Raw genomic sequence first — 23339 nt, 5'->3', positions numbered from 1 at the left:
AGTGGTTATGTTTCTGCACCAGCAATCAAAAGACTTGAATTAATAATCAATAAAATGTGAGATCAAGTTCAACTGTGTAGTTTGAGAATCAGACTGAGTTACATATAATTTATGACAGCCATGAAAACAAACCTCACGCAATGATGAATGCAGGAAATCATGGCAAGAGCAGCTTGAGGTATAATTAAAATTAAGGTGTCAAACTTGGTAAAGCTACAAAGACAGGACTACTGGAGCAGCACGCAACTGATAGGGCTCAATGACCTCACAACCAATGCATCAGATCCAAGCTCTACAGTCAGACCACATCCAGCCATGAACTGTAGTGGACCATTAAACAAATAACATGAGGTGGAGTCTCTACAAATATCTCCTAAAATGTTGAGGTATCCAGCACATCAGTGCAAAAGACAAGGTCAAAGCACTTGCATCCACATTCAGTCAGAAATTCCAAGAAGATGCTCAATGTCATCTTCCTCTTTTGGTCCCCAGCATCACAGATGCCAGTTTTCAGAAAATGTGCTGCACTCCACATGACATCAAAAAATCAATGAAAGCACTAGATACAGCAAAGGCAATGGGCCCCAAAACATTCCAACAAATGGTACTGAAGAACTGTGATCCAGAACTAGCCACGCCCTTAGCCAAGCTACTCCAGTACAGCTACAATACTGGCATCTAACTAACAACGTGGAAAAGTTATGAAGGTGCGTCCTGTCCACAAAAAAAGGACAAATTTAACATGGACAATTACTGTTTCATTAGAGTCTCCTCGTTCATCAGTAAAGTGATGGAACTTGTCGGTGACAGTGTCATCAAGTGGCAATTGCAAAAAACAAACCTGCTCACTGATGCTCATTTGCTCCCTGTATCAGTTGCTTGGCTTTTCATTACAGCTTGGACAAAACATGATAAAAGGGCTGAACTCCGGAGGTGAGGTGAGAGTGATTGCCCTTGACATCAAGACATCGTTTGCCCATCCAGGAGTCCTTGCAAAACTGGAGGCAAGGGGCATCAGGGAGAAACTCTTCACTGATAGCGAAGGGGACTGTCAGAGAATGCAGCAGAATATAGATAGATTGGAGAGTTGGGCGGAGAAATGGCAGGTGGAGTTCAATCCAGGCAAATGCGAGGTGATGCATTTTGGAAGATCCAATTCAAGAGCGAACTATACGGTAAATGGAAAAACCCTGGGGAAAATTGATGCACAGAGAGATCTGGGTGTTCAGGTCCATTGTACCCTGAAGGTGGCAATGCAGGTCAATAGAGTGGTCAAGAAGGCATACGGCATGCTTTCATTCATCGGACGGGGTACAGAGTACAAGAGTTGGCAAGTCATGTTACAGTTGTATAGGACTTTGGTTCGACCACATTTGGAATACTGCGTACAGTTCTGGTCGCCACATTACCAAAAGGATGTGGATGCTTTGCAGAGGGTGCAGAGGAGGTTCACCAGGATGTTGCCTGGTATGGAGGGCGCTAGCTATGAAGAGAGGTTGAGTAGATTAGGATTATTTACATTAGAAAGACGGATGTTGAGGGGGGACCTGATTGAGGTCTACAAAATCATGAGAGGTATAGACAGGGTGGATAGCAAGAAGCTTTTTCCCAGAATGGGGGACTCAATTACTAGGGATCACGATTTCAAGGTGAGAGGGGAAAAGTTTAAGGGAGATATGTATGGAAAGTTCTTTACACAGAGGGTGGTGGGTGCCTGGAACGCATTGCCAGCGGAGGTGGTAGAGGCGGGCACGATAGCGTCATTTAAGATGTATCTGGACATACATGAATGGGCAGGGAGCAGAGGGATACAGATCCTTGGAAAATAGGCGACAGGTTTAGATAGAGGATCTGGATCGGTGTAGGCTTGGAGGGCCAAAGGGCCTGTTCCTGTGCCGTAATTTTCTTTGTTCTTTGTTCTTTGATGTTGATCTCGATCAAGTGGGCCACTGGGCTGAAAAATGGCAGATGGAGTTCAATTTGGATAAACGCAAGGTATTGCATTTTGGCACAACAAAGAAGGGCAGGACTTATAATGGTAGGGCCTTGGGTAGTGTTGTGAAACAGAGAAATCTACGGATTCAAGTATATAATTCTTTAAAGTCTGCATCACACGTAGACAGGGTGGTTAAAAAGGCGTTTGGGCACGCTTGCCTTCATTGCTCAGTCCTTTGAGTATAGGAGTTAGTAAGTCATGTTGAGGATGTACAGGACATTGGTGAGGCTTCTTCTGGAGTACTGTATCCAGTTCTGGTTGCGCTGTCATAGGAAGGATATTATTAAGCTAGAGAGGGTTCAGAAGAGATTTACCAGGATCTTGCCAGCCATGGAGGGCTTGAGTTATAAAGAAAGGCTGGATAGGCTGGGACTTTTTCACTGGAGTGTAGGAAGTTGAGAGGTGACCTTGTAGAGGTTTATAAAATCATGAGGGGTATAAATAGAGTTAATGGTAGATATCTTTTCCCTAGGAATGGGGTTTCAAGATTGGAGTCATATTTTATTAAGATGAAAGGAGAAAGATTTAAATAAATATGAGAGGTAAATTATTTTACACAGTGTGGTTCGTATGTGGAATGAACTTCCTGAGGAAGTGCTGGATAGAAGCACAGTTACAACATTTAAAGACACATAGACAAGTACATGAATAGGAAAGGTTTGGAGGGATATGGGCCAGGAGCAATCAGGTGGGACTTTAGTTTGGGATTATGTTCGACATGGACTGGTTGGACCGAAGGGTCTGTTTCCGTGCTGCATGACTATGACTGGGTGGAATCATACCTGGCACAAAGGAAGATAGCTATGGTTGTTGGAAATCAGTCATTGCAGTCCAAGGATGTCACTACAGGAATCCCTTACAGTAGAGCCCTAGGACCAATTATCATCAGCTGCTTCATCAATAACATCAAGGTCAGAAGTGGAGATGCTTTCTGAAGAGTTCAGTGTTTAGAACAAATTGCAACTCCTCAGATACTGAACCAGTCTGTGTCCATTTGCTGTATGACCTGGACAACATCAAGGCTCAGATTGGTAAGAGACAAGTAATAGTCACACCACATTATTGCCAAGTAATAACCATTTTGACTAATAGAGAACATAAACACTACCCTTGATGTTCAACAGTATTACCATTGCTGAAACTCCAACTAACAAAATCCTGAAGGCTGACCACAAACTGAACTAGCCATATAAATATTGTGGCTACAAGAGCAGGTCAGAGGCTAGGAATTCTGCAGAAAGCAACTCACCTCCTTTTCCCCAGAGCCTGGCCACCATCTACAAGGCACAAGTCAGGAGTATGATAGTATACATTTAACTTGCCTGATTGGATTCAGTTCCATCAACATTCAAGAAGCTTGACATGATGTACAATGTACACCACGTATACCATCCACCACCAACACTGATTCCCCTCATCACCGTAACACTGTGGAAGATGCACAGCTGTAACTCACTCAGACTCCTGTGACAGCACCTTCCAAACTCCTAAGCTCCAGCATCAAGTGGGACAAGGGGAGCAGATGCATAGGAAGACCACCACCTGCAAGTCACACACCATCCTTACTTGGAGCAAAATCTCAGTTCCTCTACCACAACACATAGTAGAAGAAGGTCATTCAGCCTGTCAAGTCTGCTCTGCCATTTAATGAGATCATAGCGGATCTGATAATCCCCAAATCCATCTTCTTGCCTTTTCCCATAACCCTTGATTCCCCTACTGAATAAAAATCTCAGTCTTCATTGTTGCTGTGTCAAAATCCTGGAACTCCCTTTCTCACAGCACTGTATCTAGACCTATAACCAGGTACTGCTGCAGTTCAAGAAGGCAGCTCATCACCACCTTCTCTTGGGCAATTAGGGATGGTCAACAAAATTGACCGAGCCAGCAAAGCCCACACCCCATAAGCAAATAAGAAAAACTGAACCGGACATGCACCCAACAGGTCTATGCAAGTATTTATCAAACAAGCCTCTTTACCTTCCCCCACCTATGCTGACCAATATATTTTTCCATTTGTTTTTCAGTTATTTACATATTTAACTTCCTTGTCTATGCTATTCGTCACAACTGCTCCATGTAGTAGCAGGTTTCATATTTCCATCACTGAAATGAACTGCGATCAACTCTCAGAATTCTGACAGTGTGAAGGAAGGCCTATTGGATCTGCACTGGCTTTCTCAGCAATTGACTTAGTGCCAAACACTTGATTTTTCTTGAATAAAAACCAAAAGAACCGCGGATGCTGGAAATCAGAAACAAAAACAGAAATTGCTGGAAAAGCTCAGCAGGTCTGGCAGCATCTGTGGAGAGAAATCACAATTAACATTTTGGGTCCAGTAACTTTTCCAGTAATTTCTGTTTTTGTACTTGAATTTTCCTCATAACCCTGCACACTGTTTCTATTCAAATAATCACCAATGCCCAAGTGAATATCTCTGCCTCTACCACATCCCCGGGCTGGGCATTTCAAATTTCAGCCACTCGCTGTATGGAAAAGTATTTTCTCCGTTTGCACTTGCTTCTTTTGCAAAATCCTTTAAAACTGTGCCTCTAGCTCTCAATCCTGAGATGATTGGGAACAATTTCTCCCAATGCACTTTGTTCAGACCCTCATAACTTTGAAAACATCTTTCAGATCTTCCCACATACATTTCCTTTCCAAGGAAAACAGTATCAACTTCTCCAATTTATCCTCATAAGGGCAGTTTCTCATTGCTGGAACCTGATAAACCTTCACATAAACTGCAAGTTCTCAAATGCATTCACATCTTTCCTGAATTGTGGCACCGAGAACTGTATAATACTCCAATGGATAGTGCATAATTCAGCAGAACCTCTTTCCTATTGTACTCTATGCCACTATTATGCAAAGATGGCAGCAGAATAGGACACTCCAGCCAGAGCTCCTCCACTCTGTCTGTCTATTTCTCATTTCCTTCTTTATTTTTCCTTCTTTTGCTTTATCTCTTGGTGTTTCTTCACCTCCCCCTAGGCAGGTTTTGGCCTTGTCTTGCAGTGGCTCTCAGTGGGTCTCAGCCTGGTCTCTCTGCAGCTTATGGTGGTACGTCAGCCCAGCCTCTCGGTGCTTGTGGCAATATGTCGGGCTGGTCTCTCGGCAGCTTTTGGCGGGTCTCAGCCCGGTCTCTCAGCGGTACTTCAACATAGTCTCTCAGCTTGTGGCAGATCTTGCTTGGTCTCTCAGAGGGTCTCAGCATGGTATCTCGGAGGCTTGTGGCAGGTCTCGGCCTGGCATCTTGCCGGCTCGTGGCAGTGCCTTGGCTCAGCGTGCAAGTGGGTCCTGCCTAGGCATGTTCCCGAGGCACAGGGGAGATCGGAGAGATGGCAGCTTCAGCAGTAGCGACACTATCTGTAGTGCCGTCGACAACAGGTAGCTGAGGTCTCCCAGAGAATGAGACAAGTGGAGGATTCATCAAAGACTGATGTTTTAACTTATTCCTTTATTTTCTTAGTTTAAATTAGGAAAGACTTTAATGTTAACTATTATCTTATTTCTTTATTTTTCTATTTATTCTATGAAGTAATGTTTAACTTTTTAAACTTTGTTTCTCTTACTATTCTGTACCTAAGTTTTTGGTACCGAGGAATCCTTGGCACCTTAGATGGCGCCTTGTGTAGTGACATTATACACTTTTCAATGTACTTCTATACTTGAGTACACGTGACAATAAAATCTAAATCTATGCCTAAGTCTATTAATGAAGCCTAGAACACTGTATGCTTGTTAATAGCTCTCTTTACCTGTCCTGCCACCTTTTAAGCTATTAAAGGCAAATAAACCTGGAAATAATCAATTAAACCATGAACATAAAACCATTGATTTGTCTTAAAAACTCAAATTATTCACGTTTTAAAAAGATAAAGCTTGTTGTCATTAACTAGTCTTGCCTATTGAGTCCTATACCAATGTGCATCACTCTGAACTGTCCTTTGAAGTTGGCTAGTAAAGGCAGTCAGTCATATCCAGTTTCACGACTTGTGGAGGGAGCATGCTGGAAACCAAGTCTTGCTATTCCCAGAGTTGTCACAAAAGTTATTTCTTTTTAAATGCACAATATTCCTAAACGACCTGATTTTCAGACCCAGGTTTATAGAAAGCATGGGCCAGGTTTCTGTCCTTAGCAAGACATCATTATTTAATACAGGTCATTACATTCAAGCTATAAGTAAACAATTAAACTAAATGTGTCTGATAATAGAAGTCAACAATTACGTCAGAGGCCTCACTATTCCGTACAAACACCTCTAAACATTCTCTTTGAAGCCATATTTAACTTCAGGGGACAATGGCAGATAGCATGCAAGACATATGAGCAGGGAAGCAGTGGTGTAGTGTTATGGTCACTGGTCAAGTAACCAAGGCTAGGGTTATAGAGTCATTGAGTCATAGAGTTGTACAGCATGGAAATAGACTCTTCAGTCTGACTCGTCCATACTGATCAGAAATTCTATACAAATATAGTCCCATTTGCCAGCATTTGGCCCATATCCCTCTGAACCCTTCCTATTCATATACCCATTCAGATACCTTTTAAATGTTGTAATTGTACCAGCCTCCACCACTTCCTCTGGCAGTTCATTCCATAAATGTACCACCCTCTGTGTGAAAATGTTGCCTCTTAGGACCCATCCATATCAATTCCTCTCTCAGCTTAAACCTATGCCCTCTAGTTTTGGGCTCCCCTATCCCAGGTAAAACACCTTGGCTATTCACCCTGTCCATGCCCCTCATGATTTTATAAACCTCTTATAAGGTCATCCCTTGGCCTCTGACACACCAGGGAAAATAGCCCCTCTGGGACTGTTGTGGCACAGTGGTACTGCACCTAAATCTGGACAGAAAGTCTGGGTTCAAGTCCCATCTACCCCAGATGAGTGTCATTACACGCCTGAACAAGGTGATTAACATAACAAGAGGCATTAATCACGTTTTTAATGTCACAGCTTTGAAGGGACTGCTAAAGGAGACTCTGTCACAAAAAGGTGGATCAGAAATTAGCTTATCTTTTCTTCAGTCAATGATGCAACTTGTGACTTTGAATTGGTAAAAACGTGGATCTCAAGGTGAAGATTACTCTCAAAGCAATGTCAAAGGAAAAAAATGAAGGTGATATAGCATCTTTACATACTGCAGCAAAATTTCTTCCTCACATCTTGGTTGGATGGGACTGTAACATTCTCCTCACTTTGCCCAGGTATGTAAATAGCTTCTTGGTGAATTTGATGCTGTTCTGGAGCCACACCTTTCTAGCAGTATGTGGCACATGGCACTTCTCCTGATTTTGCCCATCAGTTGTATCTGGTATTATCAACAATGGTTGTACTGCATTGATATTGTGTGCTGTCCTTTGGTTCCACAGCTGTCTTCCCACTCAACAATGTTCCTGCAAGTCAGTCTGACACTACTGGCTACTGAAGGATAAAGGGCCCATGAAAATGACAAAGCTATAATATGCAGAATTTCATTCTTGTGCTCATAGACTTGACAGAGCTATATATAAATCAATGGAGTAACATTGGAAATAGAAGTATGCATAACCATGTGAAATGCTTTGCAGATACCTCTTGGTAGAATTTGAGTGCTCTTGTAAGATGTTGGTTTCTTTCCAAAGAGGATTAAGAAAAACAAGGAACAAATAGAACAAACAACTGTACAGTGCAGGAACAGGCTCCTTGGCCCACCAAGACAGTGCTGATACATGATGCTTTTCTAAATTAAAAATCTTTTGCTTTTACATGGTCCATATTCCTCTATTCCCTGACTATTCATGTATCTGTCAAGATGCCTCTTAAACACTGCTATTATATCCACCTCCACCACGTCCTCTGGCATCGCGTTCCAGACACTTACAACCCTCCGTGTAAAATAACTTGCCTTTCACATCTGCTTTAAACTTATCCACTTTTACTTTAAATCTATGTTTCCTAGTAACTGACATTCCTACCCTGAGAAAAGAAGACTCTGACTATCCATTCTATCCATGCCTCTTAAAATTGTGTAAATTTTAATCAGGTCACTCCTCATCCTTCGACATTCAAATGAAAACAAACCAAATTTGTCTAAACTCTCTTCATAGCTGCTGTGCAATTAGAGATTTCAAAAGAAACCACATCCAGATCTGACAGTCACCCTGTTTTCTATAACCTGATTATCACATGAGTTTCAACATGGAAGGAAAAAGCACCATTCACACTGGGGAGAAACTCTACACGTGCTGTGTGTGTGGAAGAGTCTTCAAACATTCATCTGACCTGTCAAAAAATCAGCAACGTCACACTGGGGAGAGACTGTGGAAATGTGGGGATTGTAGGAATCCCAGTCAGAAATTTACCAACTCAGTCACACTGGGGAGAGACCATTCACCTGCTTTGAGTGAGGACAGGGATTCACTTGGTCATTCTACCTGCAGGGACACCAGCGAATTCACACTGGGTGAGACTATTAACTTGCTCTAATTATAGGAAAGCATTCACTCAGTCAACCAAACTACTGAAAACACCAGCAAATTCACAATAGGGAGAGACCATTCACTTGCTCTACGTGTGAGAAGGGATTCACTCCGTCATTCACCCTGTTGATATACCATCAATTTCACAAAGAACCACAGTTGAAGGATTTTATTCTTAATTACGCCAAGCGGCGGCAGCTGCATCAGCGGGATTGGCCCAGCGTGAACTGGTGATGGCAGCGGTGTTGGTGGAGGTGGGATGGTGCCAGAGAGTGGTTACTTGTTCTTCCAGCAGCGGCATGGGTGGTGGTTGCAGCAGTGTACTTGCTTTAGCAGCAGGAACTTGAGGCATTGTGGAGGAGGAGCCTGGATCCAAGCCCATGGCTGTGCTAGAAGTGGGAGCTATTCCGAAGACCACCTGACTTTATTGAGATGAGACTATAAGGTGAACATTATTGTTTTATTTTTTGGCTTTATATTATATATGTTTTGCTTTATTTTCTGTGTTTTAAGATGGTGCCAGAGAGTGGCAACACAAAAAAACACTTTTCACTGTATTTGTAATAAATACACTTGACAATAAATCAAATCAAATCATAGTTAAGATCCTGCAAATGAGGCAACTTCCTGGTAAACCATTTCTGTACCCTCTCCAAATCCTCCATTATCCATCTGGTAGTACGGTGACCAAAACACTACACAATATTCCAAATGTGGTCAAACTAAAGAAGTGATGAAGTCACATTGCTTAAAAAAGTCTACCTCAATGACATAGTCTTATCAGAGGAGAGGTGACTTAAATGTTTCTGCTTCACAAGGCAGGCTGTATAAACAGCTGCACGGGATCACAGGTGTTTATCGTACAGAAGTACCAATCATCAAAAAAAAACACGCTTAGATTCCCTGTAGAAAATAGAATTGTCTGAATCAGTTGTACTTATTTTAACTGATATCAGGATTTACTTACGTACATATGGGACCCTTTAAAGCCATCAGAACTCTTCATATCAATGGTATTAACTTCATGACAAATGTGCCTATTTTCTGTCCAAATGGTACTGACCGTAACAAGATCATTGGCATTATCAAGGCAACATAGCACCTACATTGCACATAATTTAATTGTGCCTACATTACTTGTTGGGCATGCAACAGCAGGTGGATAATTAATACAAATATATGACCAGGGAGCAGAAGTAGACTATCTAGCCATTCAAAACTGTTCCATCATTCAATAAGATCATGGCTGATCTGATTATGTTTCAAATTCCACATTCCTGTCTACTTTCGAAATCCTCTAATTTCTGGGTGAACAGCGCTATGTCTGGAACCATGGTTGTTGACCCCACTGATTTCCTAAGCTGAATTTCACAAAGTCATTAGACCATACAGAAATAGGAACAGAAGTAGGCTTGCTCTATCATTCAATAGGATCTTGGTTGATCCAACATTTTTCATGTCCACTTTCCTGCCCTTTCCCCATAACCCTTGATACTCCCACGGATTCATGAATTTACCTACATCAGTCTTAAATGTACACAAAGACTCTGCCCCCACAACTGTTGGTGTCAATGAATTCCAAAGACTCTCAAACCTCGAACAGAAGAATTCCCTCCTCATCTCAAGTTTAAATTGCCACCCCTTTATTCTGAGACAATGCCCTTGGTCCTCAACTCTTCCAAGAGGGGAAAACATCCTCTCAGCATTTACCCTATCAAGCCACTTAATAATTCTATCTGCTTCAATGGGATCACCTCTCATTCTTCTAAACTCCAGTGAGTAGAGTCCCAACCTGCTTAGCCTATGCTCATAAGACAATATCTCCATACCAGGTATCATCCTATTCAACCTTCTCTGAACTGCCTCCAATGAAATAGTAAATCTTTCCTTAAATAAGGGGACCAAAATTGCTCACAGTAATCCAGATACGGTTCCATCAGCACCTTGTACAGTTGAGTAAGACTTTCTATTCTTATACTCCAAACCCCTTAAAATAAGGGTCAACATTCCACTAGCCTTCCTGACTTCCTGCTGCACATGTATCCCCAAGTTCTTTTGTGTTGAAGCTTTCTGTAGTTTTTCTCCATTGAAATAATACCCTGTTCTTTTGTTCTCCCTTCCAAAATGAATAACTGGGCATTTTCCAACATTATGTTCCATTTGCAAAATTTCTGCCCACTTATTTAACTGATCAATATCTCTCCATAAACTGTTTGTATTCCTGTTGCAACCTGCTTTTCCTCCTATCTTTCTGTCATCTGCAAGTTTGGCTATAGTACGTCAGAGGATATTGCATTTCTGATGAATGTGATTATTTTGGTTTAAAAATCTCCTTACTAATTTTCAGAAATTCAATCTGTAGTCAGAACAAGTATTGATAGTCATTTTTCTTCCATGAATACATTTAATTAGTCAACAAAAGACAACATTAAGGTCTTAGTGTTAAAATATTCATCTCTCTGTCTCATCATATAGAAATTACGTGAATGGTAAACTTCAAACTGAAGAATTGGGAACATTGGCCTAATGGAATTTAAGGTAACTGCTATTGCCTTCTGGATTGGTGATCAAAAATAAAATTTCAATTGTTATAGTTAGTTAAGTAGGAAATGTGGTAAGTCAAAAGAGTGGGTGGATGACACAGGAGGTTATGTTAGCAAGTTAGGTGCCCAACAAGTCCCCATTTAACACTATTTCTCTTAAACACTGGGGAGTTAATGTGGCCTTTACAAACAGATGTCTAAACGGCAATGCATCATATGTTTACAAAAAGGCTTGGAATTATCCACGTGCATGAAATTTTCATACTGTAATAAGCTACATTTTTATGGAAAACCTCAACTCTTCTAGATGTAACAGGAAAGCTATTATGAAGTATAAACAGGAAAAAGTGCTCTCCTGTGATATATAATTACATAAAAAACACAAGTACAATTAGCAACAATGGTGATTTAAGTGATTTTAAAAATTTGTGAAATGATATTTTTCGGTTTTAGAAACTTTAGTGTATATTAGAATTAAGTGAAAATTATGCATAATTACACTTCAAAAAATCTTATATTTTACTTGGAATGAATCAATAACAATGCTACAGAAAGATTACTTCAAGAACATTGAGTTTCCTTAGCTGGTTAATATATGCTTCTATGCTATTATTTACAGTGGACAACAGGGGAATTACTTACCCTCCTTTAAACCAAGGTGGTTTTGATGGATCTCCATCATTTCCAAGTTGCGCCTAGATTTTTTAAAATTCAAAACAGCAATGATTATTAAAAATTGCAAACTAATCAGGCAGATATCAGAAAAGATCAACTCATGTTGCTATTGTCCCATCCTGTTTCCAAATGTACAAAAACACAAACATCTGTATTTAAACACAAGAAAATGTTAAGTACAATGAATGGGGAAAACGTTGTAAAGTTTCTTTATTAACAGGAAACTAAATGATCTGTTCAATAAAGGTTGAACAGGTTTCCATAAAATATACTTTAATTAAACAAAAAAATTCAATAATATTCTAAATCACATGGTTTTCACATTAGAAGATAAATCGGAAAGAACAAATTGTATACTTAGTGTGAGTTGAGTAAAGGATGATGAGACTGAATGTATAAATAGGTTCTGACGGTTCTGGGCTACTCTGCAGCATAGAAGGCTTATTTTATTAATTGTTTCATTGTGATCAAAAAAGTGCAGTTGTCTGCATGTAATTTGAGGTTTGCATGCACCCTCAGCCAGGACCTAACTATCTTCAAATGCTTCGTCAATAACCTTCCTTCCATCACAAGGTCAGAAGTGGGGATGTTCACAATGATTGCACAATGTTCAGCACCATTCTTGACATTGAAGCAATCCATGTTCAAATGTAACAAGATCGAGGCAAAAGCCAGGCTTGGGCTGACAAGTGGCAAGTAACATTTGCACTACACAAATGACAGACAATGTCCAACGAGAGACAATCTAACCACCACCCCTTGACATTCAATGGTGTTACCATCACTGAATCCCTCACTATCAACATCCTGGGGGTTACCATTGACTGGAAACTCAACTGGACTCATCGTATAAATATAGTGGCTACTTGAGGAGGTCAGAAGCTAGGAATACTGCGGTAAATAACTCACCAAAGTCTCCCCAAAGCCTGTCCACCATCTACAAGGCACAAGTCAGGAGTGAGGTGGAAAACTCCACACTTGACTGGATGAATGTAGCTTCAACAACATTCAAGGAGCTCAACACCATTCAGGACAAAGCAGCCTGCTTGAGTGCCACCACATCCACAAACATCCACTCCTTCCACCAAGTGTTTACTATCTACAAGATGCTACGCAATAATTCACCAAAGATCCTTAGCCAGCACCTACCAAACCCATGACCTCTTTCATCTAGAATGACAAGAGCAGCAGATACATGGGAACACCACCACCTGCAAGTTCCCCTTCAAGCCACTCACCGTCCTGACTTGGAAATATATTGCCATTCCTTCACTGTCATTGAGCCAAAATCCAGGAATTCTCTGCTTAAGGGCAGCGTGGGTCTACCTAAAGCACTTGGATTGCAGCAGTTCAAGTAGGCAGCTGACCACCACCTTCTCAAGAGAAACTAGGGACAGGCAATAAATACTGTCCAGCCAGTGACACCCGCATTGTCTGAATGAACAAAAAAAAACTGAATCCCCAATAATTATCTATGGTACTGGGTAGAGACAAAACTACTTGGACTATTTTGCATTTCTTTTCCTCTGTTGTTGGCCTCTTCCAACAACTTACTAATGAACAAAAGTAGACCGAAGGAACAGTAATTGGCCAATTTGGATTTGTGTACAGGAAATACCTAGGCCATATTCCGTATTGATAGCGAGATACTAGTGTTGTAGTTGCATTGAAACAGCTTGCTTTAGGACATGCCAAGTTCTGAGCACAAGGTTCCAGAGGCTTTGCATATTTCCATGCCTTCAACTGTTTCTTGATATCAAGTGGAATGATTCAAATTGGCTGAAGACTAACATCGGTGATGCTGGGGACCTCAGGAGGAAGCCAAGATGGGTTATCCACTCAGCAATCCTGGCTGAAGATTGTGCAAGTGCTTCAGCCTTTTTGTTGCATCAGGGTCCGCATCACTAAAGATGTACATTACAGATATTTGCGTAAAAGTGCAGCAGTCAGATACTTTTTTCATTGGAGGGATCCAGAACATAACTTGGTTTCTATACTTTTCAGCGGAAGCTCTGAATTATCAGAATTCTTTGGAGGAGAGGTAAGGTACTCTTCCGGAGAGATCAAGGGACAGTTTTCTTTGAGGGGTGTGCTTAAGTGCCCTTTGGGAGAGGCCAGATGTCTTTTGAGATAGTTAAAGGTGAATGTGAAAAACCATAACAGTTGGATCAGTACATTGGAACCATCAAGGTATTTAAAACCCCTTGTAATTACCAAGCTGTCAAGGCATTTAAATCTTTAAGAAAATCAACAGCTTCAAAGAAATCACAGCATGCTATTTCACTCCCTTACAATGGACTGAGGGTAATCATTATAGAATACGTACAACATGACTGATTTCACAATTTATCACAATCACAGTAGGGTTCCTATTAGTTTAGTTTGACTGCTGGCTCCAAGTAATTTTAAAATCTGACATGGGGCTATGAACATAGATACTCGTTTCTATAAAGAGATCAAGTAGTTGAAGGAAATTAAGTGTCATGAATGGGTTTTATCAATTAGGTTCATTTTAGAAGAGTGAACTAATCGATAGATACTTACAATGTCATTTTATTTCTTTCTTAGAATGCTTTGTGAGGTTTACTATTTGTGGATACTGGTTAAGTTGGCTTGGAGGGTCTAAGGGTAAGGAGATGTCCGTAGAGCACATGAGTCGGCAGTAAATTAGCAGATGGGAATATGAAGGGCCAATGGGTGGGTAGAAGAGAACAACTAGGCATGGATGAGGTATAGGGAATATGTGTGGGACTTGAGGAATGACAGCCATTTCGTGTCTTATACCTCTTTTTTAACAGCTGGGGCAAAGTGCCTAAGCACGAAAGCTGGCCTTTCATATTGCCTGCTTCTGTATCCGGCAGTCCCCATGTTTCCTCTTCATTACTTCTGGGGTTGGTAGGTTCAATTTCCATTCATACTTAGTCCCAAAATGACAATCTGACCATCTGGTGCATTGAGTTGGACTTGTGGAGTCAGGATTTTCATGACTGTACTCCTTACCCAGGGATGAAAATTCAGGCCAATGTCTCTCTCCATTTACAGAGCCCATTTTCTGTACACTTTATTAACCACTTTCTCAACTTGTCCTACAACCTTCAATGATTTTTTGCATAAAAATCCAAGATCCCACTACTCCTGCTCCTTTAGCATAGATTGTCAGACTCATTTGTACAAAATAGCACAGTAGTTAAATCCTTCAGTAATAACTGATGCAGAGAGAACAATCTTATCAGCTGATAAAGGAAAATAATTCTCACTAAATCTAATGCATGATGAACACATTGAGCTTCATCAGTAAAAGTAGCTAATGAGTGATATGAGAAACAGTTTTAATTTGGAGTGTTTATAGCTATCACTCACTTACCTAAGTGTTTGCAGAAATGAGAAAAACCTGCATTTTATGGGTTCAATCAGCACTGAGTGGGCTTTTCATAACTTTGAATTATGTATTTTTAAAAATAAATTACCCTCAATTTGAAATGATTTTAATTATCATAAAGTTATACAGCACAGAAACAGACCATTAGTCTGACCAGTCCATGACGACCATAATCCCAGAAAAGGGTCCAGGTACTAAGAGCAAACAGTTCAAGGAAAAATTAATAATGATGAAGCTGTAACATTTGGATTATGGAAACACAAAGAAACTGAACCAACTACACAGGAAGTTAGAGAAAGTAGGAACTGCAGATGCTGGAGACAGGAAGTTTACACAGGAAGTTACTTGGTCCGTAAGTCATTGTTGACTATTTCATCGAGCGATTCAGTACCTCTACACTGCTCTGTCAACATATTCCCTGCAGCTGATTCCTTCAGGAATTATGCTGCCTGCAGTGCTAAAGACAAGGCCTAGTTGTGCCTCCATCTGACTTGTTCCAACAGTTAACATGAGGCATTTTCCCGACAATGTGCAAAATTGGCTAGGTGCCTCTTGTGCACAAGAAGCAAAACAAATTGAATCTAAACAATCACTACCCCATGGGTCTATTCTTAATCATTCGCAAGGTAATAAAAGATGTCAACTAACTTCCTTTCCTTGCAAATCTATTGTTTGCTGTTGCCAAATCTTTCATCATTAACATCTAGAAAGTAACCACTGAAACTTAACTGAATCAGTCACATCAATACTGTGGCAGCTTGAAAGCAACAAAATCGCCAAGTAACACAAATTTTGAGCCCTAAAAGCCATCTTGCCATCTACACAGCATGAGTCTTTTTTTTAATATGTTCATTTGTGACAAGTGGGCGCTGCTAGCAAAGCCAGCAAGCAATTGGCTATTTCAGAGGGCAGTCAATTACATTGCTCTGGGTTTAGAGTCATTGGTGAACCAGATAAGGTTTCACAATCAATTGTAGTTTCAGGTTTATCATTTCTGAGACTAGCTTTCAAATCCAGATATTCTTCATAAATTTAATAATTAATTACATTTAAATTCCACAAGTTGTTACAATTTGAACTCATGTCCCCAGAATATCATCTTAAACTTATGCCCTCCAGTTCTGGACTCCCCTACCCTGGAGAAAAGACTTTAGCAATTCACCTTATCTATGCCCCTCATGATTTTATAAACTTCTATAAGGTCACCTGTCAGCCTCCTATGCTCCAGGGTAAAAAGTCCCAGCCTAACCAGCCTCTCCTTATAACTCAAACCGTCCAGAGTCAGTAACACCTTGCAAATGTTCTTTGCACCCTTTCCAGTTTAATAACATCTTTCTTAAAACAGGGCAACCGGAATTGTGTGCAATACTCCAAATGTGGCCTTACCAAAGTCTTGTACAGCTGGAACATGATGTCCCAACTTCTGTACTCAATGCTCTGAACAATGAAGGCAAGCATGCCAAATACCTTATTCACCATCCCGCCTACCAGTGATGCCATTTTCAAGGACCTATGTATCTGCATCCATAGTTCTCTTTGTTTGACGCACTCCTTAAGGCCCTACCATTATTGTGTAAGTCCTGTCCAGGTTTCTTACCAAAATGCAACACCTCACATTTATCTGAATTAAACGCCATCTGCCAATCCTGAGTTCAGTGTCCCAGTTGGTCAAGATCCCAGTGTACTCTTAGATAACCTTCTTCACTGTCCACTATATTACCAATATTGTTATTATTTGCAAACCTACTAACCGTACCTTCTATATTCTCATCTAAACCATTTATACAAATGAGGAACAACAGCGAACCCAGCACCGATTTTGTAGCACACCGCTGGTCACAGGCCTCCAATCTGAACAACAACCCTCTACCACAACCCTCTGTCTCCAACTGTCAAACCAATTTTGTATTCAACTGGCTAGCTCTCCCTGGATCCCATAGGATCTAACCTTTCTGACCAGTCTACCATGCAGAATCTTGTCGAAGGTCTTACTAAAGTCCATGTAGACGAAGTTTACCATTCTGCCTTCATCTATTTTCTTGGTCACCTCTTCAAAAAACTCAATCAAATTTGAGACATGATTATCCACACACAAAGCTATGCTGACTGTCCCTAATTAGTGACTGCCTTTCAAAATGCATGTAGATCCTGTCTCTCAGAATCCCCTCTAACAACTTGCCCACCACTGATGTCAGGCTCACTGGTCTGTAGTTCACTGGCTTTGCCTGTGCAGCCTTTCTTATATAATTGCACAACATTAGCCACCGTCCAGTCTTTCAGCACCTCATCCGTGGCTGTTGATGAAACAAATATCTCTGCAAATTCTTCTCTCCTTCCCATAATGTTCTGGGACAATTGATTAGGTTCCAGGGATTTATTTACCTTTGAGTTTTAAGACCTCCAGCACCTCCTCTTCTGTAATGTGGACTCTTTTCAAGGCATCACTATTTATTTCCAAAGTTCTGTAGCTACCATGCTTTTTCCATGGTAAATGCTGATGAGAAATATTCATTTAGGATCTCACCCATCTCCTGTGGCTCCACAGCTAGACGACCTTGTTGATCCAGAAGGATCCCTCTTCGCTCCATAATTACTCTTTTGCTCTTAATATACTTTTGAATCTCTTTAGATTCTCCTTGACCTTATCTGAGAAAGTTATCTCATGTCCCCTTTCTGCCCTCTTGATTTCCCTCCTAGGTGTACTTGTACACAACTTATTATCTTCAAGGACTTCACATGATCCCAGCCATTTATACCTGGCGTACGCCTTTTTGTTTTTCTTAACCAGTGTCTCAATACCTCTCGTCATCCAGTGTACCCTACTGCTGCCAGCCTCGCCCTTCATACCAACAGGAACATTCTGGCCCTGAACTCTTGTTATCTTACTTTTGAAAGCCTCCTACTTGCCAGACGTCCCTTTACCTGTGAACAGCTTCCCCCAATCAACTTTTGAACGTCTTTGTCTATTACCATCAAAATTTGCCTTGCCCCAATTTAGAACTAACTTCAGAAAAAGGATAGACCTAGTCCACAACTATTTTAAAACTAGCAGAATTATGGGGTTCTCCCCTACTAGTACCTCAATCACTTGCCCTATCTTATTTCCCCAAGAGGAGGTTGAGTTTTGCCCCTTCTCCAGTAGGGCCATTTACACATTGATTGAGAAAGTTTTCCTGAACACAATTAAATTTATACCCATCCAAGCACTGTGGCAGTCCTAGTCTATGATTGGAAAGCTAAAGCCTCCTACTATTCTTAAAGCTAGCTGCAATCTCCCTACACATTTGTTCCTCAATTTCTTGTTGACTACTGGAGAGGCTATAGTACAATCCCATCAAAATGATCACCACTTTCTTATTTCTCAGTTACAATCACATAGCTTCACTGAACGATCGCTCAGAAATATCCTCTGCAAGTACTGCCATGATGTTTTCCCTAATCGAAAGCACCATTCCCCCTTCCTCTCCTTCCCTTCTATCTTTCCTATCACCCCTCTACCTCAGAACATTGATCTGCCAGTCTTGACCCTCCCTCATCCATGTTTCTGTAAAAGCTGTGGTATCCCAGTCTCAGGTTCCCATTCACGCCCTGACTTCGTCTGCCTTAACTGTGAGGCCTCTTGCATTGAAATAAATGCAACTTAATTTATCAGCCTTCCCTTGTTCCCTGTCATACTCTTGCCTGCCTGCTCTATTTAACTTCTGCCCTAGTCTCAAACTTCTCCTTTGTCTCACTACTGTTTAAGGTCCCACCCCACTACTGGAATAGTTTATATCAGCTCGAGCAGCTCTAGCAAATCTCCCTGCCAAGATATTGGTGCCCCTCCAGCTCAGGTTTTTTAAATTTATTCATGGGATGAGGACACCTCTAGCTAGGCCAGCATTCACTGCCTATCCCTAATTGCCCAGCAAGCAGTTAAGAGTCAACCATATTGCTGTGGGTCTGGAGCCACATGTAGGCCAGACCCAGTAAAGATGACAGATTTCCTTCCCTAAAGGATATTAGTGAACCAGATCTTTTTTTCGATTAATCAATTCATGGTTATCATTAAACACTTAATTACAGATTTTTATCAAATTCAAATTTCACCACCGCCATGGCGGGATTCGAACTTGGGTCCCCAAAACATTACCTGGGTCTCTGGATTAACTAATACCACAAGGCCATCACCTCCACTCCAGAAGCTATCCCAGTTAACCAAAAATCTGAATCTCTGCCCATTGCATCAGCTACTCAGCCAAGCATTCATCCTCACTCGCACATGGCACCGGAAGTAATCCTGAGATTGCTACCCTTGAGGTCGACTTTTTAACCTCCTGCCTAACTCTCTACATTCACTCTGCAGGATCTCATCCATTTTTCTACCGTCACTACCTGCCTACTTCTCCTGACAGTCACCCATCTACTTGACTGGACATGTAGTGTGGCCACCTCCCTGAAGCTACTATCCATCACACTTATTGCCTCCTCTATGCTCCTCAGTGTGTACAACTGCTGCTCCAACTGGACCATGTGGTCTGAGAGGAACTGCAGCCAAACACACTTACTGAAGATACAATCACCAGGGACACTCAACTGCTCCCTGATCTCTCACACTGCCAGGAGAAGGGCATCAGTTTACTTACTGTCAGCTCTGCCCCTTTAACTACTAGCATTCTTCAGTGGGGGGTGGGGTGGTGAGAAACACAAAAAAAAGTCTTATCTTGCCCTTACTTTTTTGCTGCTCACCCTCCTCAACAAAGCCTGGTATTCACTTAGGCCCACACTTAGGCCTACAAGCAGCATGTTGACCACAAAGCAGGCCCCCTCAAAAAGGCCACAAGAATGGCCAGAACAAGACACAGTATTGCCTCCCTCTCTCACTTCCCTCAGCATCCACTCTTAGCTCAACTCCCAGCATTCTCTCTCTCTGTAGTTCACACTCTTGTTAGGGATGTTCTATCTATATATTTATACTATTTTCAGTTCAGTGACTTATATGACACCAATTTAACTCATGCTTTGCCAAGGCTTTAACAGAGAAAAAACACGGTTTGTGCAAGCTCCATTGGAAATTCAGAGCTTGACTGGCATTTCAGGTACAAATATATATGAATGAATTTGAGTTAAAATTGAACTAGCATATTACTGTTGTGCATTATACTTCTAGTGGATTCTACAATACATTCCTTTAATTATTCTTACAATTCTTCAAACTGTTTAAATAAAAAAATGAGTAAAGGCTCAGTATACGATGTGCTCATGTAGATATGCTGTATAACTGTCTTGTGCCCTCCGTTACATTGGATTGGAGATGATTCATCCTTTTAACTAAAAACTATTACACCAGTTACTATGACTGCAAAACTGATGAAACAAATGGGATTTTATACAAAATAGGGTGCAAATATTTAGTGGTCATTGATCTCTAGAGTAAAGTTCTTAATAATTCGTCATTTTTATCGCTTCAGGACATTTTAATTGATCATTTGCTTCAGATCTATCCCATTTAATACTGAATGCAGAGGGGAAGCCAGTGGCACAATGGTAATGTCTCTGGAATAGTAATCCAAAAGCAAATCCTACCATGGCATATGGCAAAATTTTAATTTCAATAAAAATTTCAGACAAAAGTACTGGTCTAATGGCAATCTGTCACTTTTGATTGTCGGCAAACCATCTAATTCACTAATGTCTTTTAGGGAAGGAAATCTGCCACTCTTCTATGCTTTTTGATGATTAGGGATAGGTAACAAAAAGTGCTGGCTAAGCAACAACCTCAACATCCCATGAATGATTAAAAACAATCCCTTCATCTGCCTTCTATCAGAAATGTCAGTTATCCACAAAAATGACCATGAACACAATTGGCTGAGTATGATGAATGAATATGTTTGTTAGTGTCTTACTTACACGTTAAAATTACACAATATTTTCTGAACTGCACAGTTTGCATTTATATGAAATGACTTCAACTTGTTAGTAATCCATTTACACCAATCACAGCTCTGGTGTCTAGCACTAACTTCAAGCACGTATGTCATACACATGCGCAGCGTCTCTCTTGACAGCACTCAGTGGGAGAATCTGCAATTCATAAATAATTATGCACCTTCAGCTAGTTTTGAATATTGTCCAGGATAGCGAGTGGTCATCCTGTGCACTTTTTAAACCCAAATCGAATGCTGCATTAGAATGAGAAGGAATACAATAATCCTTTCTTTGAGAAGCTTTACAATATCTATCCTTCAGCCAACAAACCATGGCTCTGGAAATTGTCCTGCAGTAATTCTTAAGTTGTACTGTTAATGCGCCCTCATATATGACAATCATGGAGGTGGAAATTAACACATTTTTGGTTACTGGTTTCAATTATACTTATATTAAAATCTCTAACTTGTCCTCCTTTAACAGCTTACCTGAAAGTTTCAACTTGCAACTAAAAAAACTAATCTCATAATGAACACAAGCAGATAATGTCTAATGTTTATATGGACATTCTTAACATGTACCTGGTTCTTGTAATTTTAGTAGATCAGCATACCACTGATTGGCATTATCTTCCATTGTTTTTAACGTTCTCTGTTGCCTCTCCTTGAAGACATTTCTGAAATTATGCATCCTTTCAAGTTTTTATTAAAATCCCTGCATACTGACTGTCGTATACTTGTTCTGTGTTCACAGTCTTTTGGTTGTAGACCAATCCTTTCTCAGTTGTCATCATATCTGGTCTTTCACAAGATGCCAACACAGTTGATCTCCTGAAGAATTATTAGCCTTGCAAGTTAGCAAATTCTGTAGTAAACATTTCAGTCCTTCACGTTGGCATTGGGCTTCATTGAACAACTGTTTTTCATTTTAAAGAGTCCTTGAATATATCCGTACTGTCACTTCTGTTTCTTTCCTCCAGATGTTCATCACTATAGGATATTAAACTCCTATTATTTTCTACTACATTCTAGTTGTTAAAGTCAAGTAAGTTGAAATCCAGCAAATCTCGCAACTGTGAAGTTTTATTGTCTGATCCTGTAAAAGCTTCCTTCAGGACAGATTTAATATCCAAAATCTTTTTCCTCAGCTTTTTCACGTTAAATCTCAGATCTGTGGAATTAACTTTTCCTTTGTCATGATCCCCAATTGTTTCTGTGTCATCAAAACTTTGCTCTGGAAAGTGGCTCCATTTGTGATGATTTTTGTGATGTAATTTCCAAACTTCTCATCATTAAAATTTCATACCAATCCATCTCCTCCACCACATGACAATGGTCTAATTTTGCTTAAGGCTGTCTCTCCCATAAGCTCTGTGCTTAATAAATTTATATCAGCATTACTTTGGGAAGTTTCAATGCTTCAGCAACATGCAATTCTAGTACCTAGTTGGGAGAGACAGACAGTTTGTCCAAGGACTCAATTTTTTGATTCTCAGAGCTCATTCTAAAATGATGGTCCTCTCTGATTTATATAATAGCCTTTCAATTGCACAATTTTGGCATTTAGAAGGACAACATTGCTCCAAGGAAGCCAAATCTTCTGAAGACATTTTGTGATATTCCATAGAGCCAACAAAGCATCCCAGAACACACTGATGTACCTATTCTTAGTTTGATCTGAATTTATGATTCTTAGATGTGGCCTTATTTTGCAGTTTATCTGTACCACAACTTTGAAACCAATGCCTCTTAAGCTTTTGTACATTTTTAAAAAATTAATGTATAAAATTAGATGAAAACCTTGAAAGCTCTATTGGCAGTATCATAGAGTCATAGAGCTGTACAGCATGGAAACAAGCCCTTCAGATCAACTTGTCCATGATGACCAGATATCCTACATAAATCTAGTCCCATTTGCCAGCATTTAGCCCATATCCCTCTAACCCCTTCTTATTCATATACCCATCCAGATTCCTTTTAAATGTTGTAATTGTACCAAGCTCCACCACTTCCTCTGGCAGCTTATTCCATACACGTACCATGCTCCTTATGAAAGAGTTGCTCCTTCGGTCCCTTTTAAATCTTTCCCCTCTCAGCAAGCAAATACCTAACATATCTACATTGCAACGCTTTAGTTGCTATTTTATCACAAAAAGAACCCACAAAAAGTAATACAGGTAAATGCCAGTGTTCACACACAGAATAAAGGCATAGCACATGAATATATGAAGTATCTACCAATCGATATTGCCAATAATAAATTTTAGGCTGAAGTTATCAATTCACTGCTAGCTCTATATTACCATGATTGTTTGATTGCAAGCATTTTCTGAAAAAGAAAGAAGCAACATTAAGGAAAAATGCTAA

The 23339-nt window shown here is 40.4% G+C and overlaps 1 protein-coding gene across 1 annotated transcript in view; it reads right to left on the bottom strand.

The window, feature by feature from the left end:
* The window catches only part of LOC109931667 (protein unc-13 homolog B), a 287923-nt gene that overhangs the window by 164566 nt on the left and 100018 nt on the right, over positions 1 to 23339 (bottom strand). The window contains exon 7 of the mRNA XM_048595579.1: positions 11652 to 11704. Coding sequence (XP_048451536.1) covers positions 11652 to 11704 — 53 coding nt within the window. The remainder of the gene's footprint in view (positions 1 to 11651; positions 11705 to 23339) is intronic.

Source organism: Rhincodon typus, chromosome 1, assembly GCF_021869965.1.
Source record: "Rhincodon typus isolate 14 chromosome 1, sRhiTyp1.1, whole genome shotgun sequence".
Classification (NCBI taxonomy): Eukaryota; Metazoa; Chordata; class Chondrichthyes; order Orectolobiformes; family Rhincodontidae; genus Rhincodon; species Rhincodon typus.
Note: the sequence above shows the minus strand (reverse complement) of the source record. Positions and strands in the feature narration are given on the sequence as shown.